Here is a 27,356-nt window from a genome sequence, read left to right as displayed (position 1 = left end):
TCAAATACTTGTTCTCCCCACTGTATATGCCATGCAATGCAGATAGATGAATAATGTAGCTAGCTATGTTCTTGCTTATTGTGCAGTGGAGGATAAACATACTTGTAGGCCTATAGATGTGTGGCTATCTAGCCGATCTGTGTATGAACCCAAAAGTTTAGTTCAGAACCTAGCTATGAACCTCAGCTATCATAGCCAGTTGTATCAACTTCAAAACAGTCTGAATGACATTAATGAAGCCTATGAATTGAGTAGAATATAATAGAACTATGTGCCAAGGATGCAAGTCGTATATACATGTAGTTATTACCATGCAATGAGATCCCCACATTGTTAATATATTCACTGATCATGTACTCTCTCTTGGCAAATAAAGGTGCAGTTTAGGTATAAATGTCTTTGATTATTTTTCAGTCATATCCAATACCAGGAGTATCAAATTCCAGTCTTTGAATGATGCTTTGTCTGCATGTATTACAATTATACACTTCAACAGTGTTTACCAATATTGGTCCTGGGACATCAATGGTTACACATTGTAGCTAAGACTAGAAACAGGATTTAAAAGGCTGATTTGTAATTCATATATACAGAAATATATTATTTTTTAAACAGTACACTACACTTCCTATTCATCATGTAAATACTCTAAAACCAGTTCATCTCAATATCTAATGCTCTTCATCTGCATTGATCTGATAAACACAGGATAGGTGTAGTATTTCATCAAATGAGAGACTTAATTTCAACCAGTAGAGAATGTGAAACGCTTTATTGAAAGAAGTTCATTATCCAAGTGTTATAAGTACATGCATTATAAATATTATAATTGTAATATCATAAATACAAGTTCAATCTTTACTTCAATGCACATTTGTTGTGCATTATAAAAACAGGAAGAAAGAGGTGGCGAGAGAGGTGTAAAAGATAGGGAAAGAGGTAAGAACTTAGGAGCAGGGAAGGCAGAAAATGATTAATGAATCACAGTGCTACCCTAATATTCTCTCAGTTCATCACAATTACATAGTGTCTCTAGTCGACCCGAAGGTTATCTTAAAAGCGGGTGAGGTGGCGTTGATGGGACTGGGGGTTGGCATCCTCTCACATCAAAACATATCTGCAGACGAGAGACAGATGTAAAGAGAGATAGAAAAAAATACAAACATGGCGTAAACATGCTAACATTGTTAGTCATAATAATCAGGAGGTGAAATGCAAAACTGACCTTGATTCATTAACTCTGGGACTACTGCATCTCTATCTGTATTTCAATGTAAAGCCTCTCTTTAATAATACTTCCTGTTGACCTGACCAAGTGACCTCTCACCTCTGATCATGCTGTGCCCTCTATGTAGCCAGTTTAGATGCGGGAGGGGTTCACCGACACAGCTGATATAACCTAGAAGATTTAGGGAGAAGAGGAGAGAGGGATGAAGTGAAGGAGAGAGACTGTTATTGAGAAAATAAGGTAGTTAAAGAGACAGCGTTCAACAGGAATCTGTGTGTGTGGCCACACTAAGTGGCTGCAGAATACTTTATGCTGAAAAACATGAACGGACACACAGGCACAAACAATATAGCGTAGTTATAGAAATAATGAAGAGTCTTACTATTCTCCATGGTTGGCCATCTTGCCTATTCTTTGAAGGGGAAAGGAGCCACAGTTCTACACCTGAACCTGCTTACTGCACAACAATCCATCAATCAGATTGATACATGAGTGTGTAGGTGTGGGTTAAAGGGCGTCTAATTGTTCTACATTTTTTCAATATGGGTCATTTAAAATAGCCTGTTTTTGTACAGACATCACACCCTTACCTAAACAGCACCCTCACCTGAGAAGTAAAAATCAAAGTGAGAGAAACTGGAAATTGAATAACTGCAGTTGACATAGTTAAGTAAATGGAAGAATACTCTTATTGCAATGTGAATGGCTCTTAAAAGAGCCTTTGATTGTGCATAGTGTAGTCTACGGTGATGCCAGGGAACAGCACCCTCTTCAAAGAAGTGGGAGGTGAAGATCTCCTGCACACGGATTGCCTCTCTTGCTGCGCAAGCTGCAGATCCACTCCTGGTCCTCGTGTCCATCCTCATGAAGTTATGTAGGACAGAGGTAGCCTTCACACACCTGAATTCCTCCAAGAGTCATAGACTGTTCTATCTACTACCGCATGGCAAGCGGTACCGGAGTGCCAAGTCTAGGACAAAGAGGCTTCTCAACAGTTTTTACCCCCACGCCATAAGACTCCTGAACAGGTAACCAATGGTTACCCGGATTATTTGCATTGTGTGCCCCCCCCAACCCCTCTTTTATGCTGCTGCTACTCTCTGTTTATCTTAAATGCTTAGTCACTTTAACTATACATTCAGGTACATACTACCTAAATTGGCCCGACCAACCAGTGCTCCAACCCGCACATTGGCTAACCGGGCTATCTGCATTGTGTCCCACCACCCGCCAACCCCTCTTTTTACGCTTCTGCTACTCTCTGTTCATCATATGCACAGTCACTTTAACGATACCTACATGTACATACTACCTCAATAAGCCTGACTAACAGGTGTCTGTATATAGCCATGCTACTCTTTTTTCAAATGTCTTTCTACTGTTGTTTTATTTCTTTACTTACCTACACACACACACCTTTTTTTGGCACCATTGGTTAGAGCCTGTAAGTAAGCATTTTACTGTAATGTTTACACCTGTTGTGTATTTTTTACTGTAAGGTGTACACCTGTTGATTTGAGGAGGCATTCCCAGATGGCCCTGATCACCAAACCTTGCAGTGCCCTACACGTTAACTGGAGGCAATCGTTTTGAAGGAATCTCCAGTTACAAGGTATCTGTAGGAATATGGAAAACAATGTAATTATTAGACTTTTACATCACCAGGTCATTGTGGATTACAAAAGTATAATATCACAATATCACTTAAAAATAACTAGGCAAGTCAGTTATGAACAAATTCTTGTTTTCAATGAAGGCCTAGGAACAGTGGGTCAATTCAAAACTGCCTTGTTCAGGAGCAGAACGACAGATTTTTTTACCTTGTCAGCTCGGTGATTTGATCTTGCAACCTTTCGGTTACTAGTTCAATGCTCTAACCACTAAGGCTACCTTCCGCCCCAGGTAACAAATCATGATAACATTGGGTTGATAGATGCAAGGGCACACATATAGGCATGTGTAGCATGTGACAAAAACAGGATCATCAGGACAGCATCACAAATTAATACATACATACCACTTGAAGTTGATGATGAGTTGATCATTAGAAATCAGCAGTGCAGTGCTAAGGCAAAAACAAAACTGTGCCCCTCTTTGAGTCCCCAGGACCAGGACTGAGAACCACTGCTCTTCATTTGGGACCTCTTCATATGTAGACAGGCTTTCATAGCTCTCTTTATCTGAGGACAGACTTCATTATAGTCAAATTACACTGAACTGAATATTATGTTACCATTATCTCCGTCCTCACTTCTAGGGACAGGAACTACACAAAAGTACCTGCCCTATCCAGAATAGCCTACTCTCTCACGCTGACAGTTGTGGCTGCTATCCTTTCACCCCCCTCCATGGCTGTTATCTAGCTACATACAAATGCATTTGGAGTTTGTTTTTCACAGTGATAATTACATCAAGATAGCAAGCTAATTTGAAGTTAGGTAGCTGGTATTTAATCCACTTCGCCAGCAATCTATACAGTATGTGACGATGGCTAGATAGCTAGTGAATCAACTAGCTATCTCATTTAGCAACTAATTTGAGTTAGCATGCACTGTAGCTATTATAGTTAGCTAATAATGCATCAGGTTTCTTTTTACATTTTTGAAATGTATTTCTTTCTTGAATAGGTTCTCCCAGCCATGTGGACAATTGGAAACAGGGAAGCAAAGTTTGTTTGTCACCAGAGAGTTTTAGAGCATATTACTATTGAACTATTTACCCTTTAATAACCAAACCTTCATATAAACTTACTATGATGAATTCTTGATGCACAATCGAACCTGCTGCCAGCACACCCACAAGCGAGTTGGTGGCCTAAACGGCTCAATTTACCGCTTGCTATTGAACATGCCCGTGAAACTTCAAAAATGGTACTGGGCTCCCATGACCTCATGTTGATCTTTACCGTAACTTCAACCATCAGTCCCAATCCTTTCCCAGCTACGCCAGTTTCCACAAGATAACACGGCCACAAAGTCAAAATTGCCTACAAAAATCTCCTTTTGGTCTTCATTTAAGGTTAGGTATGAAAAATCAAATTATGAAGAATTTTTTTTTTCCATTACTATTTCCCCCTAACCCTAAACCTCCCCTAATTTGAGTAAACTAATGGGGACAACAAGACTTAGCCTTCTACTTCCAGCTTATACATACTATATACACATTTTACGGACACAGTATATTTTACATGAGTTATCTTTTGTTTGTTTTTAGTCCCATCCGTCAGCTACCCCCAACTATCTCTGATGACCATCCAGTTGACTGTGCTGTGATGTTCCACAAAAATTCTGAACCTACTCTGTCACGCCTTGGTCTTAGTATTTTGTGTTTTCTTTAGTTATTTGGTCAGGCCAGGGTGTGACATGGGTTTATTGTGTTGTCGTATTGGGGTTTTAGTAGGCATTGGGATTGTGGCTGAGTAGGGGTGTCTAGCATAGGCTTGGCTGCCTGAGGCGGTTCTCAATCAGAGTCAGGTGATTCTCGTTGTCTCTGATTGGGAACCATATTTAGGTAGCCTGGGTTTCACTGTGTGTTTGTGGGTGATTGTTCCTGTCTCAGTGTGTTTGTATTTCACCAGATAGGCTGTATAGGTTTTCACGTTCAGTTTCTTGTTTTTGTATTTATCGTGTTTATTCTTTCATTAAACATGTATCGAACTAACCACGCTGCATTTTGGTCCGATCCTTGTTCTACCTCTTCGTCAGAGGAGGAGATAGAAGAGAGCCGTTACAGAATCACCCACCCCACCCGGACCAAGTGGCGTGGTAACAGGCAACAGCGGCAGCAGGAGCAGCGCGGTAAGAATTTCTGGACTTTGGAGGAAATCCTTGACGGGAGAGGACCCTGGGCTAAACCAGAGGAGTGTAGCCGCACCAAGGTGCAGCGAGAGAGGGACTGGACATGGGAGGACGAACTGGACGGTGAAGGACCCTGGGCTCAGCCTGGAGAATATCGCCGCCCCAAGGAAGAACTGGAGGCGGTGAAAGCGGAGAGGCGCTGGAATGAGGAGGCAGCACGGCGACCGGATGGAAGCCTGAGAGTCAGCCCCAAAAAATTATTGGGGGGGGGCTCACAGGGAGTATGGCTATGCCAGGTAGGAGACCTGCGCAAACTCCCTGTGCTTACCGGGGGGCTAGAGAGACCGGGCAGGCACCGTGTTATGCTATGGAGCGCACGGTGTTTCCAGTGCGGGTGCATAGCCTGGTGCGATTCATACCAGCTCTTCGTATTGGCCGGGCTAGAGTGGGCATCGAGCCAGGTAAGGTTGGGCAGGCTTGGTGCTCAAGAGCTCCAGTGCGCCTGCACGGTCCGGTCTATCCAGAGCCACCTCCACACACCAGTCCTCCGGTGGCAGCTCCCCGCACCAGGCTTCCTGTGCGTGTTCTCTATCCAGTTCCACCAGTGCCAGCACCACGCATCAGGACTACAGTGCGCCTCGCCTCTCCAGCGCTGTCGGAGCCTTTCTCCTCTCCTGCGCTGCCGGAGTCTCCCGCCTGTTTAGCGCAGCCAGAGCCTTCCTTCTCTCCAGCGCTGCCGGAGTCTCCTGCCTGTTCAGCGCAGCCTGAGCTGCCAGTCTGCATGGAGCAGCCTGAGCTGCCAGTCTGCATGGAGCAGCCAGAGCTGTCAGTCTGCATGGAGCAGCCAGAGCTGCCAGGTTGCATGGAGCAGCCAGAGCTGCCAGTCTGCATGGAGCTGCCAGTCTGCATGGAGCTGCCAGTCTGCATAGAGCAGCCAGAGCTGTCAGTCTGCATAGAGCAGCCAGAGATGCCAGTCTGCATGGAGCAGCCAGAGCTGCCAGTCTGCATGGAGCAGCCAGAGCTGCCAGTCTGCATGGAGCAGCCAGAGCTGCCAGTCTGCATGGAGCAGCCAGAGCAGCTAGATCCGCCAGTCAGCCAGACTCTTCCAGTTCTGCCTGTCAGCCAGACTCTTCCAGATCTGCCAGTCAACCAGACTCTTCCAGATCTGCCAGTCAGCCAGACTCTTCCAGATCTACCAGTCAGCCAGACTCTTCCAGATCTGCCAGTCAGCCAGACTCTTCCAGATCTGCCAGTCAGCCAGACTCTTCCAGATCTGCCAGTCAGCCAGACTCTTCCAGATCTGCCAGTCAACCAGACTCTTCCAGATCTGCCAGTCAACCAGACTTTTCCAGATCCGCCAGCCAGCCAGGATCTGCCAGAGCCAACTACCTGCCTGAGCTTCCTCTCAGTGCTGAGCTTCCTCTCAGTGCTGGGCTTTCCCTCAGTGCTGGGCTTTCCCTCAGTGCTGGGCTTCCCTTCAGTGCTGGGCTTCCCCTCAGTGCTGGGCTTCCCCTCAGTGCTGGGCTTCCCCTCAGTGCTGGGCTTCCCCTCAGTCCAGAGCTTCCCCTCAGTCCCGAGCTTCCCCTCAGTCCCGAGCTTCCCCTCAGTCCCGAGCTGCCCCTCAGTCCCGAGCTGCCCCTCAGTCACGAGCTGCCCCTCAGTCACGAGCTGCCCCTCAGTCCAGTGGGGTTCTGGGTGAGGACTATTAGGCCATGGTCGGCGGCGAGGGTGGATTATCCCAGGACACGAGGGGGAGGAACTATGACATTTACGGAGTGGGGTCCACGTCCCGAGCCGGAGCCGCCACCATGGACAGACGCCCACCCGGACCCTCCCTAATGGTTTTGTTGTGCGTCCGGGAGTCCGCACCTTAGGGGGGTAGTTCTGTCACGCCTTGGTCTTAGTATTTTGTGTTTTCTTTAGTTATTTGGTCAGGCCAGGGTGTGACATGGGTTTATTGTGTTGTCGTATTGGGGTTTTAGTAGGCATTGGGATTGTGGCTGAGTAGGGGTGTCTAGCATAGGCTTGGCTGCCTGAGGCGGTTCTCAATCAGAGTCAGGTGATTCTCGTTGTCTCTGATTGGGAACCATATTTAGGTAGCCTGGGTTTCACTGTGTGTTTGTGGGTGATTGTTCCTGTCTCAGTGGGTTTGTATTTCACCAGATAGGCTGTATAGGTTTTCACGTTCCGTTTCTTGTTTTTGTATTTATCGTGTTTATTCTTTCATTAAACATGTATCGAACTAACCACGCTGGTCCGATCCTTGTTCTACCTCTTCGTCAGAGGAGATAGAAGAGAGCCGTTACATAGAGTGCATTTGGAAAGTATTCAGACCCATTCCCTTTTCCACACTTTGTTACAACCTTATTCTAAAATTTATTAAATAATCTACACACAATACCCCATAATGACAAAGCAAAAACAGGTTCTTACAATTTTTTGCAAATGTATAAAAAATAACATGAATAGCTTATTTACATAAGTATACAGACCCTTTGCTAAGAGATTTGAAATGGAGCTTGGCATTCAGGCCAAAAAGGTGCATCCTGCTTGAGATGTTTCTACAACTTGATTAGAGTCCACCTGTGGTAAATTCAATTGATTGGACATGATTTGGAAAGGCACACACCTATATAAGGTCCCACAGTTGACAGTGCATGTCAGAGCAAAAACCAAGCGATGAGGTTGAAGGAATTGTCCATAGAGATTTGAGATAGGATTGCGTTGAGGCACAGATCTGGGGAAGGGAAACAAAACATTTCTGCAGCATTGAAGGTCCCCAAGAACAGTGGCCTTCATCATTCTTAAATGGAAGATGTTTGGAACCACAAAGACTCTTCTTAGAGCTGGCAGCCCAGACAAACTGAGCAATCAGGGAGGTGACCAAGAACCCGATGGTCACTTTGACAGAGCTTCAGAGTTCCTCTGTGGAAATGGGAGAACCTTCCAGAAGGACAACAATCTCTGCAGCACTCCACCAATCAGGCCTTTATGGCAGAGTGGCCAGACGGAAGCCACTCCTCAATAAAAGCACATGACAGCTGCTTGGAGTATGCCAAAAAGCCACCTAAAGGACTCTCAGACCATGGGAAACAAGATTCTCTGGTCTGATGAAACCAAGATTGAACTCTTTGGCCTGAATGCCAAGTCTGGAAGAAACCTGGCACCATCCCTATGGTGAAGCATGGTGGTGGCAGCATCATGCTGTGGGGATGTTTTTCAGTGGTAGGAACTGGGAGACTAGTCAAGATCGAGAGAAAGATAAACGGAGTAAAGTGCAGAGAGATTCTTGGCGAAAACCTGCTCCAGAGCACTCATGACCTCAGACTGGGGCGAAGGTTCACCTTCCAACAGGATAACGACCCTAAGAGCACAGCCAAGACAACGCAGGGGTGGCTTCGGGACATGTCTCTGAATGTCCTTGAGTGGTCAAGCAGAAGGCCAGACTTGAACATCTCTGGAGAGACCTGAAAATAGCTGTGCAGTTATGCTCCCCATACAACCTGACAGAACTTCAGGATTTTCAGAGAATGGAAGAACTCCCCAAATACAGGTGGGCCAAGATTTTAGCGTCATACCCTAGATGACACAAGGCTGTAATCGCTGCAAAAGGTGCTTCAACAAAGTACTGAGTAAAGAGTCTGAATACTTTTGTAAATGTAACATTAACCTGTTTTTGCTTTGTCACTATGGGTTATTGTGTGTAGATTGAGGAACGTTTTATTTAATTCATTTTAAAATAAGGCTGTAAAGGACTACCGGGTGGCGCAGTGGTCTAGGGCACTGCATCGCAGCGCTAGCTGTGCCACCAGAGACTCTGGGTTCGCGCCCAGGCTCTGTCGCAGCTGGCCGTGACCGGGAGGTCCGTGGGGTGACGCACAATTGGCATAGCGTCGTCCGGGTTAGGGAATGTTTGTCAGGTGGGGATATCTTTGTCTCATCGTGCACTAGCGACTCCTGTGGCGCAGTGCACGCTGACCAGGTCGCTAGGGGCACGGTGTTTCCTCCGACACATTGGTGTGGCTGGCTTCCGGGTTGGATGCGTGCTGTGTTAAGAAGCAGTTGGGCTTGGTTGGGTTGTGTTTCGGAGGACGCATGGCTTTCGATCTTCGTCTCTCCCGAGCCCATACGGGAGTTGTAGCGATGAGACAAGATAGTAATTACTAAAAAAACAATTGGATACTATGAAATTGGGGAGAAAAGGGGGTAAAAAAATAAATAAGGCTGTAATATAACAAAATGTGGAAAAAGTGAAAGGTCTCCAAATGAGATTATATACAGTCCCTGTCGTAGGTCAGTTAGGATCACCACTTTATTTTAAGAATGTCTAATGTCAGATGATGAGTGATTTATTTCAGCTTTAATTTTAATCGGATTTTTGGGCTTTTTGATGTCCACTCCAATACCTTGACTTTGTTGTCCTTAAGCCATTTTACCACCTCTTTGGAAGTATGCTTGGGGTCATTGTCCATTTGGAAGACCCATTTATGACCAAGTTTTAACTTCCTGACTTGAGATGTTGCTTCAATATATCCACATACTTTTCCTACCTCATGAGGCCATCTATTTTGGGAATTGCACCAGTCCCTCCTGCAGCAAAGCACCCCCACAACATGATGCTGCCACCCCGTGCTTCCCAGTTTAGGATGGTGTTCTTCGGCTTGCAAGCCTCCCCTTTTACCTGCAAACATAACAATGGTCATTATGGCCAAACAGTTTTTTTTTGTTTTATCAGACCAGAGGACATTTCTCCAAAAAGTACAATCTTTGTCCACATGTGCAGTTGCAAACCGTAGTCTGGCTTTTTTTATGGCGGTTTTGGAGCAGTGGCTTCTTCCTTGCTGAGTGGCCTTACAGGTTATGTTGATATAAGACTCGTTTTACTGTGGATATAGATACTTTTGTACCTGTTTCCTCCAGCATCTTCACAAGGTCATTTGCTGTTGTTCTGGGATTGATTTGCACTTTTGTCACCAAAGTATGTTAATCTCTAGGAGACAGAACGCGTCTCCTTCCTGAGCGGCATGAAGGCTGCGTGGTCCCATGGTGTTTATACTTGCGTACTATTGTTTGTATAGATGAACGTGGTACCTTCAGGCGTTTGGAAATTGCTCCCAAGGGTGAATCATACTTGTGGAGGTCTAAAATTGTTTTCTGAGGTCTTGGCTGATTTCTTTTGATTTTCCCATGATGTCAAGCAAAGAGACACTGAGTTTGAAGGTAGGCCTTGAAATACATCCACAGGTACACCTACAATTGACTCAAATGATGTCAATTAGCCTATTTAAAGCCATGACATAATTTTCTGGAATTTCCCAAGCAGTTTAAAGGCACAGTCAACTTAGTGTATGTAAACTTCTGACCCGCTGGAATTGTGATACTATAGTTTGTTAACAAGACATTTGTGGAGTGATTGAAAAACAAGTTTTAATGACTCCAACCTAAGTGTATGTAATCTTCCGACTTCAACTGTAGATGTGTGAAGGTTAGTGTTTTTTCTGTAGGGAAGGTAATTATCCATCATGTTTGACATTCCTGGATGTGTGTAAACTTTAAAATTTTTTATGTTCTCTTTTTTTTATACACAAACAGTCGTGGTAAACACAAATAAAACATCACAAATCGCTCAGCAAAAGATACATTCCTCCACAAATAATCCCCAATCAATACTTTAAATTGACTGAACGGCACCAGAACATCAAGATGAAATGTATTAGTATTTTGTACCAGAATTTTGTTCCAGCAGTACGGTGTATTAAAACTAAAAGAAGATTTACCTAGTTCGGTGGAAACCCTAGGAACCTTGAGTGTAAACCAATCCTGTGAACTATTTGGTAACTCCGGTGGATATACTAAAACAGAAAAATGAGATAAGATGGAAGTTTATAAAGTAGGACCTTTGAAACAAAAAGGGAGTAATGTAGAGACCTACCTACGGGTCTTTTGTGAAGTCCAGCCAACCTTTTGATACAGGATACAGTGATGAGTATCAACTGTCGCATGCAACAAAACGAAGGGCACTATGATATATGGCATCCAAAGGTTTAAGAGTAGTAGCAGCTGCACTTTGATAAATATCACCATAATCAAGAACAGATAATTAGGTTGACAGACAAATCTGCGTCCTACTGTTAAAAGAAAAGCACAATCTGTTTCTGTAGAGAAAAAACACTTTAAAAGTTTTGCTTCTTAACCAGCTCATCAAAACTCAGCAAAGAAATAAATGTCCTCTCACTGTCAACTGTGTTTATTTTCAGCAAACTTAACATGTGTAAATGTTTGTATGAACATAACAAGATTCAACAACAGACATAAACTGAACAAGTTCCACAGACATTTGACAAACAGGGGATGGCCCTAGCCCTCACCCAACAGGTCCCAGACGTGCTCAATGAGATTGAGATCCGGGTTCTTCGCTGGCCATGGCAGAACACTGACCTTCCTGTCTTGCAGGGAATCACGCACAGAACGAGCAGTATGGCTGGTGGCATTGTCATGCAGGAGGGTCATGTCAGGATGAGCCTGCAGGAAGGGTGCCACATGAGGGAGGAGGATGTCTTACCTGTAATGCACAGCGTTGAGATTGCCTGCAATGACAACAAGCTCAGTCCGATGATGCTGTGACACACCGCCCCAGACCATGACGCACCTCCAAATCGATCCCGCTCCAGAGTACAGGCCTTGGTATAACGCTCATTCCTTCATCGATAAACGCGAATTCAACCATCACCCCTGGAGAGACAAAACCGCGACTCGTCAGTGAAGAGCACTTTTTGCCAGTCCTGTCTGGTCCAGCGTCGGTGGGTTTGTGCCCATAGGCAACGTTGTAGCCAGTGATGTCTGGTAAGGACCTGCCTTACAACAGGCCTACAAGCCCTCAGTCCAGCCTCTCTCAGCCTATTGCAGACAGTGTAAGCACTGATGGAGGGATTGTGCATTCCTGGTGTAACTCGAGCAGTTATTGTTGCCATCCTGTACCTATCCAGCAGGTGTGATGTTCGGATGTACCGATCCTGTGCAGGTGTTGTTACACGTGGTCTGCCACTGTGAGGATGATCAGCTGTCCGTCCTGTCTCCCTGTAGCGCCGTTTTAGGCGTCTCCCAGTATGGAAATTGCAATTTATTGCCCTGGCCACATCTGCAGTCCTCATGCCTCCTTGCAGCATGCCTAAGGCACATTCACGCAGATGAGCAGGGACCCTGGGCATCTGCGTGAATGTGTTTTTCAGAGTCAGTAGAAAGGCCTCTTTAGTGTCCTAAGTTTTCATAACTGTGACCTTAATTGCCTACTGTCTGTAAGCATTTAGTGTCTGAATGACCGTTCCACAGGTGCATGTTCATTCATTGTTTATGGTTCATTGAACAAGCATGAGAAACAGTGTTTAAACCCTTTACAATGAAGATCTGTGAAGTTATTTGGATTTTTACGAATTATCTTTGAAAGACAGTGTCCTGAAAAAGGGACGTTTCTTTTTTTCCCCGAGTTTAGTATCATCCACATAAACAGATTGACCAATGGTGTTAATATAAACAGTGAAGCGAACAGGTTCCAAAATCGAACCGTGGTACACATTTATGCACTTCAAGAAATTTCTGTTCTTTCACTAAAATAATCATGAAACCATAAACAGGCGTCACAACTTATTCAATAAAATAGCATGATCAACAGTATCAAAAGCTTTGGACAGGTCCACAAACAAGCAGCACATTTCATTTTAGTGTCTGAAACATTGACAAGATCATTAACAACTGAAGTGATTGGAGTAATACTGTCATGCCCAGGTCTAAACTCTGACTGGTTTACATTCAAAATACATTTCTCAGATAAAAGAGCAAAGTTGTACATTTACCAAGGATTCAAGAATCTCAAAGAGACAAGGAAGCCTTGAAACGGGCTGATAATGATTAAGATCACTAATGTTACTATCCCCACCATTATGGAGTGGTAGCACAATAACAGATTTCTATCATTTTTGATTATTTCCCAATAACAATGTTAAATAAAACATGTGGGGTATTGAGCGAGCTATGATAGGCGCTGCAGTTTTCCAGAATTTGGCAGGGTTCTTACAATCAGAGAGTGGTTACATAATCATCTATTTGTTTTTTCACAACCTGTGTTCCTGGCCTTGACCCAAGCATCATCTATTTTTATGAATGACTTAAAGATAGTATCTAAAACATTTTGGTAAGGGAAATGGATTTCACCTCTATCCTGTCTGTCAGCTCTGAACTCATGATAACCCTCAATATTAATATCAGAGTCGAGAATGTCAAGAAAGTTTCAGTCAATACCAGAATGTCCGAATTCATTTGCATAGCCCAGATCTTAATGTAATTCAGTTCAGGAAGTAAGCGCCTAATGTTCAGATGCATCAACCCAAGTCCTTTACGATTTCTGAAGTCACATGGAAATTCCAACTCAAACAAGCTACTGTATGTTCAATAGGCGGTTGTGGACCCTGTCTGATGGTTGATATTGATTTAGTTGGTTTGGCTATAAGATTGCATAGAACTAGACCATTAGTCTATCCCTATTAGTAAAGAGGAAGGAGAAGAAATTGGAATTACTTTTCCAAGGTTAGCATCATAGGGCCTGAGGCTGCAGCCAATGTCAATATGAGGAACTCTCAGAGTAACCAATGATGGAATGTTATAAACTGACTTACATGGGCTTTGGTTGCTATCGTGCAACAGCCCAAGCCCCCGAGGGGGTTTCAAGTTTATGGAATTCACATTTGAACTTTAAGCACTGGGTGAGCAGACCACAGTGGGCTCCCCTTTTGAGCTAACAATAGCAGATCTAAGAGTGGAATTAAATCGAATGGGTACAAAATTACAATTGACAACCTCCCTGGCAGTATAGACAACAGTACGAAGATAACGCTTAGAGAGGATGGGCGGTATTACCTGAGTGGGGCTTGGTCTGTCTCTGAGTCAATATCTTAACACAGCTTTAAAATGTGACGAGAGAGTCCGGGCTCCTACCGTAGATGGTTTGGGTCCATCATCCCTGTATAGCATCTTTTGTTTCCAAAAAGTGTAAAAAATTGTCAATAAAAGTTATGCCAACAGAATGGCAGTAGACTTTAAGCCAGATATGAAGTGCTAAAAGCCTGCTGAACCAGAGCCTTTTAGGGTGTTGATCAGCTCAATAAAATCCTGTTTCATTATCTCTGATTTACCATTTTTGATATCATTTGATCCCACATGCACTACAACAGCAGCAGCTCTTGGCTGCTGATGTAGGATAGACAAAATAAATCCTGTGATATCATTCACCGTAGCCCCCAGGTAGCACAGGGTTTTAGCTCCAGCTACTAAGATGTGCTTCACCATGGAACTACCAATGATAATGGCTGGAGGAAGGTGAATAGCCTTGGACGTCAGGCCTTTCCTGAGCCTCCTTGATGACTGATGGGAGATGAGGTACAGAGGATCCACATCATCAATAGAAGCGTCATTCACCAAACACTGCTGCTTTGCCCTGGATGAAACGGGTGTTGGTACCAAGTACCATGCAATAAATAATTTGCACAAATGATGTCCAACACTATCAAACTGCATTGACAGACAGTGTCCTTCACTATTAGTCCAGGTCAGTCCCTTCCTTTCATTTTCATTAGTTGGTTTATACCGGCAGTCACACTTCTCCTGCTTTTTTCTCTGTACAGGAATTGTGTTTAAAGTGCACCTCCATGTTTTTCTCCCCTGCCTCTATTTACATCAGTCTCTCATGGCCCTACATGTTGGTGCTCCTGGCACTATCCTTGGATGTGCGGATACCATAAAGCCACTTGATAACTCTGGCGTTCCTCTCAATTACTGAGACGCCATAGGGTGCCGGCTCTGCAGCCCCACCTTCCTCTTCACCCTCCTGGCCTGCACACTCTGACCCAGGAGCGCTGGCACTGCGGAACTGTGCAAGGGAGGCGATGTCTGAGCCTGGCCCCTTCAGCACCTGCATCTCCAAAGTGTCCAAACCACACAGGTTGAAGAAGCGCTCCAGCTCAGTACTGGCCCGGGAGTAACGGTCACTCATGTCGGATTTGGAGCGGTTCAGAGAGGGACGTTTCCTGGAGCTGCCGGACGATAGGCAGGTGACCGACGGGGAGGGCGGGAGTACGGGGGGGTTGGCTGGGAGATGGACGGGGCTAGACGGGGAGGTGGGGGTTGGGGTGTGATTTTGTGGTGGAGGGGCTGGGACAGGTTTAGGAGACGCAGGGCCTGGTGCATAGGTAGTTCGGGGTGGAAGAGACGCAGAGGTGACATAGTGTTGTGGATCTGGGTGTGTGGATGCAGAGCCATGGGCTGCAATGGGACGCGCATCTGCTGCTGTGCTCTAAGGGGCATCCTCACTGGTGTGGTGTGGTGGGGTATGATGTCCACTCTACGTATGGTCACTGCAGTAGGAGACCATGTAGGACTTAGTGGGCCAGAGGAATTTACCCTAACTTTGACTGGAGTGGACCACTCAGGACAGAGGGTCTGGATACTCTCAGCAGCCCCTGACCCAGCTCCAGCAGAGATTGGAGAGGGGCAGGGAGAGTTGGTAGTGGGGCATTCAGGGGCCTGACTACTCTCCACTGGGTCCATGGTTGGGGAGGTAGGGGGAGTTTCAGCCTCACCCACCCCGTTGATCAGGTTACTCAGGTGCTCCAGGTCCAGTGGGGAACTCCTTTGCTGGGTGTAGTCAGGGCGAGGCAGTTGGGCCTTACGGGTGGGCCGCAGGGCGGGGGCAGGGGACATCAGAGGCTTGCGCATGATAGGTGGAGGCACTTTGATTGGCTGTTGCTTAAAGAGGGCCACCTGGTTCTTGACATATTTAGCCTTGTCTACTGCCAGTCTCTCCACTGCACTCTGCCTGGGCTCAGCTGCTTCCAATGTTCTTGGCTGGAGGAGGCGGCGGTTGGGCATGAGAAGGCGGTTGGGCGTTCCAGCAGCAGCAGCCCTCACTGCCACCGGCTGTCTCAGGCCAGGCTGTAGTGTCTCCACAGGCATGCTGGAGGTGGGGTTGGGAGGTAGCACAGGTTGGCTTTTTTGTCCTTGACTCCTGTCTTTATCCTGCTTTTTTGGCCATCCAAAGTCAAAATTATTATGTCTCCAAAAGCTGACAGGATTTTGTTTGTGGCTGATATGATTCCGTCTTCTTCCAGTTCCCATAAGGATGTCACTTGAACCCTGGTGCCCTAAAGTCCTGGATGTCCAGCAGAAAAAGGAGAAACAGCATCACATCAGATAGCAACTCAGATAACTGTGTCATCAGAGGAGAGAGACAGCATACAGGCAAGCAATCAATATAAATACCCAGTTACCTCAAAGACAGAGGGAACCCCTCTCTTCCAGATCACTTACCTTCTACAGAGATACTACCCCTATGGCATTGATACTTCAACTCACACAAATCACTTTAAAGTGCTGTGGTTGACTCAGGGATATTATAAGTCAACAGTAATGGCCCCAACCACTGTACTCACAAAACCCTCTACAGCTGGTAAAGGGGAACAATGCATGTCACCTTTAAATAAAGATTCCCAGTTGCTAGGGCGTTGTGCTGGGCTTCCTCTAGACCAGTGTTCCACCAACTCCAGTCCTTGAGTGTACCCTACAACACACATTTTTGTTTTAGCCCCGGACAAGCACACCTGATTCAACTTGTCAACTAATCATCAAGTCCTCAGTGAGTTGAATCAGGTGTTTGTCTGGGGCTACAACAGAAATGTGTGCTGTTGGGGGTACTGGAGGACTGGAGTTGGGAAACACCGCTCTAGAGCGCAGACCCCACAATAGATGGCATCAGTATCTCTGAAACCATACCACTTGATCCACCCCTCTAGAAGTTGACTGTAGTTATCATCAATTCATTTCTGAACATTTGTTTTGCTTAGAACACAAATCATGTATTATTTTTGTCTGCACCAGTAAATGTATTGAAGATCGGTGACCACAACATAAACATGAACTTGGGTCAGACAAATGATTCCATTAATGTATCACTTCTGGGGAGCAAGGCCTGCTATTAGCTTCTAAAGATGTTCCTATTGTGTGGTGTCATGCGCTGTTGGTAGATAAAGCACAAAGATATGAATGTCAAACCAGCAATCTGTGCTTTATGAAAGTGTTTAAGACCCTGGTCTAATAGTCTATCTGACAGACATTCTGAACAACACGTTTCTCATTCCACCTAGAGCCATGCCAATCCCCTACTGAGGTTTGAGCTGTCTCACTACACTCTCTTACCTGCATGTCCTTTATCTCTTCATCGATGTCGCTCCTCCTCTCCCTCACACACTCCTACTGTGTACACACAGTACAATTTATCAGCCAATGAGGGCAGAGGACATTCTGTTTTATTAGGCTAAGTTCTCAGAATACAGTAATACTGAGCACACAGAGGTATGTAAAGTGGTATGTAAAACAAAACGGATCCTTCTCCTTCAACCCAGTGTCAAGTGTCAGCTTCTTCTATTTATATATACACCTAACACTGAAAGGATCTCTCACATATACACACCCAAGGCTTGTAGATGGATTGTCCTTAATTCCAAATAAGGCGTTGGTTACTTGGACACACACATACCTTTAGAATGGAAGTAAAATCTTACAGGTCCCCAACAGAACTCTAGGCCTCTCCACAGCTCAGCAGGCCACAGAGGATACAAACTGCAGAATTCTACTGCAGAGACAGAATGGAAGGGAGCAACAGACCAGCCAAACCTGTCAGACAGCTCACATGCTCCTCCTTCCCCTACCTGACTACTACTTCTTCTTCTATGGTATTATGGCGGTCTGAAAAGATACGTTAGAGGTGCATGCCACCCCCTTCTGTGTGGGCTGTGTGTCTGCCTACTGTTCTGGAAGAAAACAATGTGCCCTGCCAACTAATTAACCCTACACCAATTACAATCTCACCACTATTCCACTACTTTGGCTCTGTCTGATCCTACACCAGGCTGGCAGGATGGGACACTAACACACCTTCTGCTGTAAAATCTTGTACACCCAAGTACTTCTCTGCAGCTGCCACCGCAACATGTATTTTCTGTGATTTACATTCCATTTCTGTGGTACAGTTGATAACCATGGCTAATAATGCTAAGAAGCTAACCTTACTGAAGAACATGTTATTCCTATCACTCTCTATTGGCCTCGGGCTACTCACAGGGATCATCTTAGGAACCCTCGCCCTGGACCCATCTTCCTCTACTACTCTCTTAACTGCCTCAGCTTACGACTCCTTCTGAACTACTCTGACCCTGACAACCTCGACCTGCCTTTCTCTCACCGGACATTTCTGATCTCCAACAACATGGGTACCCCTACAGTTAACACACAACATTTCCCACCGATACCACACATTCCTTTGTCTCATGCCCTCCTGCACACTTTTCACATCTAGGAATCTCCACACTGCTGCAACATTACCATAAGCTTGGCACCTAAAACACAGTAATGGGGTTGGAACAAAAGCTCACACTGACAAATCCTAACTTGACCTAGTCGGGTAAAGACTGCATCAAAACCCAGCAGGACAGACAGTGGGTGTGTTCGAGCGGTAAGCCTAACAAAGCTTTAGACGAAAGTCGGTGAGTGAAGTCGGGGGAGGTTAATCTGCGACAGCCGAAAGTTGGACACTGTAGTGGTTTTCCAACATCAAGGCTCAGATCAACATGGCAGTGTTAACATAGCTGCTATTGTTTCTAAAAGTTTGTCTGTATAAATGTCGACATAAACCTTTCTGTACCTCCATATCACACACACTCACAAACTGGACACATAACGTGTACAATTCATTGGTTAGAGAGAGGTCTCAAATATCACTTTTCATTTGTATCCCCTGAATCAAAGCAAAGTTGGTTCCTGTTTCAGTCATGTATTTGAAAAAAAGTAGACAAATAGTGCCTCCCACAATGCAAGTGATGGCTGTATGGTGCAGTTGGTGAGAAGCAACTGCAGTGACTTGGTGACCTCTTAAAAAACCGCATGACCTTTTGATCACATGATTTTTGTAAAGTTCATCCAGTCCTCAAGTCACAAGTCGAACAATTTTTATAACCACTTTGAAAGGCGATGACCAATGATAGTCAACGACTTGACAAAAGTAATTTGCTCAAACACGCTCAGTGGCCGTGTTTCGAAAAGCATCAAAACGACTGCAGGCGAATGCCAACTGTCTGATCTACAAATCACCTTGCATCATAAATAACTTATCATTTGTAGATCAGTCAGTCACAATTTACCCATAATACATTCGGGTTTTGATCCTCTCTAACACGGACAGTGTTTTTTCTGCTTCACCACGCTCTCCAACGGGTCTGCTTCGTCCCACCTGACGACTCCGACCAAATCACTCCTACATAAGGAAGTAGACTTGCTTCTTCTGTCATGTGATAATAGCAGTTTCCTATTCTCTAATTATTTCAGTAATCAGAAAGATGTTTTGATATGAAATGAGAACAAAGTTGTTGTTTTTTAAATAGATGTATTTCCCCTATTACAGAATTGACAGAAACTGTAATTTCCTCATAATTTCTGAAAAGTGACAGTTTGATTGAAGTATTTTTTATATATTTAAAAAAATATAAAAACAGGAACCAGCACCAAAGAGTATAAAAATAATAACTGGACAAACAAATATCTAGTAATGTACATAAAGTACCAGTCAAAAGTTTGGACATGCCTACTCATTCCAGGGTTTTTCTTAATTTGTAAAATGTTCTACATTGAAGAATAATAGGGAAGACATAAAAGCTATGAAATAATACACATGAAATCAAGTAGTAACCAAAAAAAGTGTTAAATATATCAAAATATATTTTATATTTGAGTTTCTTCAAAGTAGCCACCCTTTACCTTAACGGCAGCTTTGCACAATCTTGGAATTTTTCAACCAGCTTCACCTGGAATGCTTTTCCAACAGTCTTGAAAGTTCCAACATATGCTGAACACTTGTTGGCTGCTTTTCCTTCACTCTGCGGTCCAACTCATCCCAAACCATCTCAATTGGGTTGAGGTCGGGTGATTGTAGCCTAGTGGTTAGAGCATTGGACTAGAGCATTGCAAGTTCAAACCCCCGAGCTGACAAGGTACAAATTTGTTGTTCTGCCCCTGAACAGGCAGTTATAACCCACTGTTCCTAGGCCGTCATTGAAAATAAGATTTTTTTCTTAACTGACTTGCCTAGTTAAATAAAGGTAAAAATAAATAAATAAATTGTGGAGGCCAGATCATCTAATGCAGCACTCTCCTTGGTCAAATAGCCCTTACACAGCCTGGAGGTGTGTTGGGTCATTGTCCTGTTGAAAAACAAATGATAGTCCCTCTAAGCACAAAACAGATGGGATGGAGTATCGCTGCAGAATGATGTGGTAGTCATGCTGTTTAAGTGTGCCTTGAATTCTAAATAAATCACTGACAGTGTCACCAGCAAAGCACCCCCACACCATCACACCTCCTCCTCCATGCTTCACGGTTGGAACCACACTTGCAGAGATCATCCGTTCACCTACTCTGCTTTTCACAAAGACACGACGGTTGGAACCAAAAACTCAAGTTTGGACTCATCAGACCAAAGGACAGATTTCCACTGATCTAATGTCCATTACTCGTGCTTCTTGGCTCAAGCAAGTCTCTTCTTCTTATTGGTGTCCTTTAGTAGTGGTTTCTTTGCAGCAATTCGACCATGAAGGCCTGATTCACGCAGTCTCCTCTGAACAGTTGAGGTTGAGATGTGTCTGTTACTTGAACTCTGTGAAGCATTTATTTGGGCTGCAATCTGAGGTGCCCGTTAACTCTAATGAACTTATCCTCTGCAGCAGAGGTAAATCTGGGTCTTCCTTTCCTGTGGTGGTCCTCGTGAGAGACTGTTTCATCATAGCGCTGGATGGTTTTTGCAACTGCACATGAATAAACTTTAAAAGTTCTTGAAGTTTTTCGGATTGACTGACCTTCATGTCTTAAAGTAATGAGACTGTCATTTCTCTTTGCTTATTTGAGCTGTTCTTGCCATAATATGGTCTTGGTCTTTTACCAAATAGTGCTTTCTTCTTTATACCACCCCTACCTTGTAGAAATTCCACAAATGTACTTTTAACAAGGCACACCTGTTAATTGAAATGCATTCCAGGTGACTGCCTCATGAAGCTGGTTGGGATAATGCCAAAAGTGTGCAAAGCTTTCATCAAGGCAAAGGGTGGCTACTTTGAAGAATCTCCAATATAAAATATATTTGGATTTGTTTAACTCTTTCTTGGTTACTACATGATTCCATATGTGTTATTTCATATTTTTGATGTCTTCACTATTATTCTACAATGTAGGAACTAGTACAAATAAAGAAAAACCCTGGAATGAGTAGGTGTGTCCAAACTTTTGACTGGTACTGTACATGTTGCACTTGTTGCATTTCCTGCACTTGTTGCATGTTGCACAAGTTGCATTTCCTCTTTTGAACATATCATACACTTACATAGGGGGCTTTGCGTCAAAATGGAAACAAAGTTTACTTTACGCAGACACACATGAACATACACACCATTCACAGCCCAGGTTATTGTGTACAGATAGCCTTTGAATCTCACTGCTCTCCCAGAGTATTTAACCAACTATTTGGTGATTCATAACTGTGTAACAATGCATATAACACCAAAGACAAAACCAGTAGGCTACAAAAACATTTGAAAAAAGTAAATCTTAGTTTATATCGGATTGGCTTGGTGGAAGAATGTGGTTGAGAACTGTCACCACATTCTTTGCTGAAGAACTCTCTGTGTGGAAGCTGTGAGAGAGGGCCAAATGCCCATGAAGACTCGGTTATTAGGCTCCCGAGTGGCGCAGTGGTCTAAGGCACTACATCTCAGTGCAGGAGGCGTCACTACAGTCCCTGGTTCAAATCCAAGCTGTACCACATCCAGCCATGATTGGGAGTCCCATAGGGCGGCTCACAATTGGCCCGGTGTTGCCAGGGTAGGTCATCATTGTAAATAAGAATTTGTTCTTAACCGATTTGCCTGGTTAAATTTAAAATGTTTAACTACAAAGAAAGGTAGACTGAGAAGGAATCCTGAAATCCTTACTGTAAGTTCAGTAAGAATAACTTCCCACAATAAATGCTTACATGTTTATACTGGAATGAGAGTTCTCTCTCCACAAATTCACTTGAGTAATATCATGCAAAGTGAATTTCCTGCCTTTTCGGAGTAAATCCTTTGCTTGTTCTAATGCTGTAACATGCACTACAGGCCCACAGTGATGTTTCCTTACAGAAGCATACAGACTTCCCAAATGGATGCAAGTTTCATTTTACTGTGCAAAAACGTGCCCGAAACAAAATACAAATATAAAACGCATAAAAAATATTTTAAATCATATTCTGAACACTAATATGTGATAGTCATAGTACAGTAGTTTACTCCATCTTTGAATAAGTCTGCTGCATAGGAGTATTGTGTTCAAAGTATCCCAAAGGAATTGCAACATATTACAGATTCATTTTTGTGATATTGAACATTGGCTTGCTTGTTGAATAAGAATAACTTTCACTGGGTCTGTGAGGGTCAAAGTTAGGAGATTGCACAGTTCGTGTCTTTGTCCTTTGCGCCAAGGCTATTTGCCCTCTTCTTCCTTCTCAGGCTGTTCCTTAAACCCCTGTCCTTCACTCCTTTCCTCTCTCCATCCGCCTCTCCCTCCCTCTCTCCATCCACGGACGGGGGCCTTCGGGTTAGCTGGGGGGGCAAGGGGATGGGCTGCCCCAAGAAGTAACCCTCTTCCTCTGATTCTGAGGAGGAGGAGCAGGTTGAGCAGGAGTCCTCATGTTTATTGTACTGGGCTGGCTGGAGGGTGAGTGACAGGGGCTCTGTGGTGCCAGGGGAAGAGAGGGAAGCACTCTCCCGCTGTCCTCTCCATTCTAGAGCGTCCAGACGGGGCCGATCAGGCAGAGAGTGACGGAAGCGTGTCTCTGTGCCTAGGTGGAGAACGGAGTCAGAGGCCACACGGCCTCGATTCCACCCCCGCCGTAAACTACGATGTTGGTATGAACCATCTTAGGGGACAGAAAAAAAGACAGTTGGCAGTTGTGATGAAAAGAGAGAAAAAAAAGAAAAGTAGTCTTACCCAGTAGGTCCATTTGAGGTGGAATGCCCTTCTCCATATGTAATCTGCGCCCAAAACCTCCATCCTCTTCCTCCCATTCCACCTGTTCTTCTTCCTTTTCTCCTCTCTCCTCATCTTCTTCCTCCTCCTCCTCATTCACAGAGTAGCTGCAGCTGATTGGCTCTCGGAAGCTGACTCTGGCTGTCCCACTGCGAAATGATTGGGGACTATGGTCAGGGGGGCTTGGTTCTGGTTGGTGCAGATTTGGCTTGGCCATCAAATCATGAGACTTGGTGGGTAGAGGGGCTGGGAGGGGCGGGGGGTCAGCAGGACTGGGGTGGTTTAGTGATGCAGATAAGGAGGAATTCCTCGGGGGAGGAAACACTGGAAAGAAGGAGAGATAAATAAAAGACCTCAATCTATAAAAAGGCAAAGGATTCAATTACTGTTCAATCAACTCACAATAACAGGATATGAGCAAGATTTGGAAACGGATTTATAGAATACTATCCCAACTCTTGCTTATGGCCAATTGTATCTAACAGAGCCAGAGCTCTACAGTTAACTGTTTAATTCTGAACACAATACTTTAGCTCAAGACCCACATTTATTATGCATGCAATTGCCTTGAAGTAGCACTTTGTAGAACAATTCACCAATGTGTAATACCTTTCGTAACTTGACTACTCTTCTCCACCCAATTCCCACAGTCCTTTGCAGTAGAAGTTCCTCTACTGAAACTGGTGAGGGGGTGTCCAGCATAGCCGTTGGGCTCTCCTAAAAACTCCAGACTACTGCCTGGATGCTTGCCACAGTCTCCAGTGTGCAAACTGTTGAGAGATTGGTCGATAGGCCAAGATGGTGCCCAGCCATTGGCTAAGCGACAGTGGGGAAGAGGAGAGTAGGACCTTCTGAGGTTACGATGACCTTTGGGTGGTGGGGAGACTCCATTTGGAACATCAGTAGAGATGTGAACACCTGGGAAACAGAGATGAAATGACGATAAAACACACCTTGCTTGAATAGAAAAGGCTATGTAATCTTTTGACCATTTCTAAATGGTATTGTTTTGATAATTTGATCAATGTTGCTATGGATAAAATAACCTGCTAAATTATTCAAATTATTACTTCATTTCAATTTCATTCCCTGCAGGCTATGAGTATTACAAGGCTCAGGCATGACCTACATAACATGTAAATGCCATCTGCAGTATGCCGCTACCTTCATTTTCCTGTGCAGCATGAACACAGTCTTTTCCTGGGACAACAGGGATGTTGGCTCCCTCTGGTGGTTGCTGTGGGGAGCAGTGCTGCGACTGTTGGATCTTCTCTGCAGTCTCACAGTGCCTGTGCTGCGGAGGCCGGCTCTGGAGGGCTGAGTCACAGGAGTCTGAGTTATCTGGGTCCTCTCCCAGGGAGCAGGGCCTGGAGCAGAAGATAAGGCCCCCACGCGGGAGGAACGGCCGCCCCAGCAGGGGGAGCCGACAGCGGGCACAGCAGAAACACGACTCGGCTGCATGCCAGTGCTGGCCCTCATAGGTCATCTGACCCTGGTCTATACCTGGAAGACAAAGAGAGGCTGTAAGAAAGTTGTCTCTATGCGAGTGTGTATACTTCTCTGTGTGAGTGAGCATATGTTTCTGTCTGTGCACACGTGTATATTGTTTTTTTATGTGTACAGATGGCATATCTTAAATTTGATCATCCTGTTGTTGCATGAAGTTTCCTGCACAGCAGGAAATGAATACACTGCAAGTTAGCAAGGTTTAAAAAGGCTTCTAAAGGTTGCCATTTCCTTTTTAAAATGTCAGACAAAAAAATATGTATCAACCCCCACAAAATGTATAATCCACAACATGTTTTTCCCTGCTGTAGTAAACTGGCTCCTATTAAGATCCTACATCTGTATGTGTGTAAACACTGAGTGTACCAAACATTCTTAATATTGAGTTTCACCCCCCACACCACCTTTTGCCTTCCGAACAGCCTCAATTTAGTCTCGCCCATTCATCCTCAATGACACACATACACAATCCATGTCTCAATTGTCTCAAGGCTTAAAAATCCTTCTTTAAACCGACTCTTCCCCTTCATCTACACTGATTGAAGTGGATTTAACAAGTGACATCAATAAGGGATCATAACATTCACCTGGATTCATCTGGTCAGTCTGTCATGAAAAGAGCAGGTGTTCTTAATGTTTTGTATACTCAGTGTATGCTTCTCTTTGTGGAAACATGGACCTGTGTAACTGCAGTACCTATGTGTTCCCCACAGGTGTCACAGTACTCTGCATAGAAGGACTCATAGCAGGAGCAGCAGTACGGCCGGCTCTCTCTCATGATGTACCGCTGCCCTCCCAACGCTGCCTCACACTCAAAACAGCAGAAGTGTTTCATGTGCCAGTGTCGGCCCTCTGCCTCCGTACACTCATCAGCTAGAATGATCTGCATTTCAGGGAGAAACGGAGTGAAGAAGAAAGAATGTGGGTCAACAAATCATATCTCAAGAAAATACTTAACTCTTGAATACTTCTGGTTGTTGAACGACATTGTCATTCCTCTGGCAAACAGGTTTTCCCAGGGTGTCCGTGTGACAGTGTGTCCTCTAAGGACTTCCCACTGGGAACACACTGGTTGAATCTTCATTGTTTCTACGTCATTTGAAAGGAAATTACGTTGAAACCAACATGGAATAGATGTTGAATTGACGTCTGTGCCCAGTAGGTTGTGAAGGCCAGTCATGACTAGGGCTGTTGCGGTGACCGCATTACCACCACACCGGTGGTCATGAAGGCAGTCAAATTCCACGTGACCATTTAGTCACTGTAATTATGCTTTTCCAAGCTCTGATGCTGCTGATGGTCATTAGTAGCCTACCAAATTTGCTAACTGCCTGGTTCTCAGCACTCTATAGTCCCTCTAATTATTCTGACATCAATGCAAATGTATTCAAAAATCAAATCAAACACTTCATGAGAGCCCGTTAGCTCTGTTTTGCGTGACAAAACAGAGTGATGGCCTCTATTAAAAATTGGAGAATCAGCTTTCTATAGGCTAGGCCTACTATATTTATTTCTCAACTTTTTTAAAAATGAAGCACATTGCTTATATTTATAACAGAAGTATAGTCTGCCTGGCTGGCATGAAATTAAACCATAGGGAAAAGCGTCCTCCACTCGCTATTTAAGTGCATAGATTACATGTTTTTTCTCCGCTGCCCGTTTCGATACAGGTGCATGATAATGGTCCATTCTAAATCAAAACAAATTTCACACATATACTAAATAATATATGTAAAGACAAGATTAAATCAAGAATAGTTTGATGGGTGACAATATTAGCCTATCACTTGTGAATTATATATTATCACTCGTGGATGTTGCCCAGCATAAGAAACAATGCCTTTTTTTGTGACTTTTTCAAAATCATAGTCGCCCACCTCATGTAGCCTAGCCCATAAGCCAATATGTTTGATAAAGTTTGTAATCACAACTAAAGTGGCCAAATAACTTCATAAAATTAAGCACATTAATCAGCTATACAAGGGGTGTATTGCCTAACTGGTTACATAAGCAGCACGTGAGTTTCAAGTTTGGGGAAGTAAATTTTCACCATAATAATGCACCGTTATAATAAAAGCATTACATGCATATTTGCATTTGCAGTCACTTTTGATAATGGTGTTTTCTGCGAATGAAACATTTGCGCTTATAGCCTACTACCATGTGCGCATTGCTGTGCCTATAATGTGAAGAAATAGCCTAATAGTTTATCAACATTTTAAGCTAAACGTTCTGATCTGTTGCTTCAGCCACATTGCGTAAAAAAGGTTTTTTGAATCTAGTGGTTGTATTAACTTGGGATCTACCGCATCCCACAAGTGTCCCAGACTATGTTTGGAATATTTATTTCTCACACAGAATAGGTTGACCTTTGTACTATGATGTAGGCTAGTGCTTTTGCTATTCATTAGGTCTACGCATCTTGTTGGCTAACAAAAAGTAAATGTGGACAGTTCTTCCAACAGCTTCCATATGCACCTTGGAAGAACGCGAGCAGTTGCGTCCGCGATGCGTCTGTCTTCACTTGTAGCCTGTGACAAAGACTCGATCACGTGATGGAGTGCGCTCCACTCAGAGAGGGCACAACACAAAAGGCATGGATTTTATTTAGGGTGCATTACGGCCAGACAAAGGGGATGCCACCGTGAAATTCTAGGCATTATCAAGTGCTTTTA

The 27,356-nt window shown here is 44.3% G+C and overlaps 2 protein-coding genes and 1 long non-coding RNA gene across 4 annotated transcripts in view; all 3 read right to left on the bottom strand.

The window, feature by feature from the left end:
- Positions 1-759: 759 nt before the first annotated feature.
- LOC135572569 (uncharacterized) lies at positions 760-9,980 on the bottom strand. Its single transcript, XR_010464407.1, has 4 exons — positions 9,576-9,980; positions 3,246-3,408; positions 1,328-2,844; positions 760-1,117 (listed from the first exon to the last, which is right to left on the bottom strand). It is a non-coding gene; the product is annotated as an uncharacterized LOC135572569 (long non-coding RNA).
- A 1,276-nt stretch (positions 9,981-11,256) lies between these two features.
- LOC115132346 (protein FAM110A-like) lies at positions 11,257-17,784 on the bottom strand. The gene is given in 4 exon segments (XM_065020802.1): positions 11,257-15,270; positions 15,273-16,222; positions 17,266-17,322; positions 17,606-17,784. Coding segments are annotated over 2 exon segments (1,419 nt in total). The 5' UTR covers positions 16,189-16,222; positions 17,266-17,322; positions 17,606-17,784; the 3' UTR covers positions 11,257-14,767.
- A 4,525-nt stretch (positions 17,785-22,309) lies between these two features.
- LOC115132344 (prickle-like protein 1) overlaps positions 22,310-27,356 on the bottom strand; it is a 39,639-nt gene continuing 34,592 nt past the window's right edge. For both annotated transcript variants that reach the window (XM_029664912.2, XM_029664913.2), the window contains 5 exons: positions 25,378-25,564; positions 24,340-24,678; positions 23,785-24,093; positions 23,137-23,499; positions 22,310-23,065 (listed from right to left, as the gene is read on the bottom strand). In XM_029664912.2, coding sequence (XP_029520772.1) covers positions 22,587-23,065; positions 23,137-23,499; positions 23,785-24,093; positions 24,340-24,678; positions 25,378-25,564 — 1,677 coding nt within the window. In that variant the 3' untranslated portion in view covers positions 22,310-22,586. The remainder of the gene's footprint in view (positions 23,066-23,136; positions 23,500-23,784; positions 24,094-24,339; positions 24,679-25,377; positions 25,565-27,356) is intronic.

The sequence above is a fragment of the Oncorhynchus nerka genome, linkage group LG7, assembly GCF_034236695.1.
Source record: "Oncorhynchus nerka isolate Pitt River linkage group LG7, Oner_Uvic_2.0, whole genome shotgun sequence".
NCBI lineage: Eukaryota > Metazoa > Chordata > Actinopteri > Salmoniformes > Salmonidae > Oncorhynchus > Oncorhynchus nerka.
Note: the sequence above shows the minus strand (reverse complement) of the source record. Positions and strands in the feature narration are given on the sequence as shown.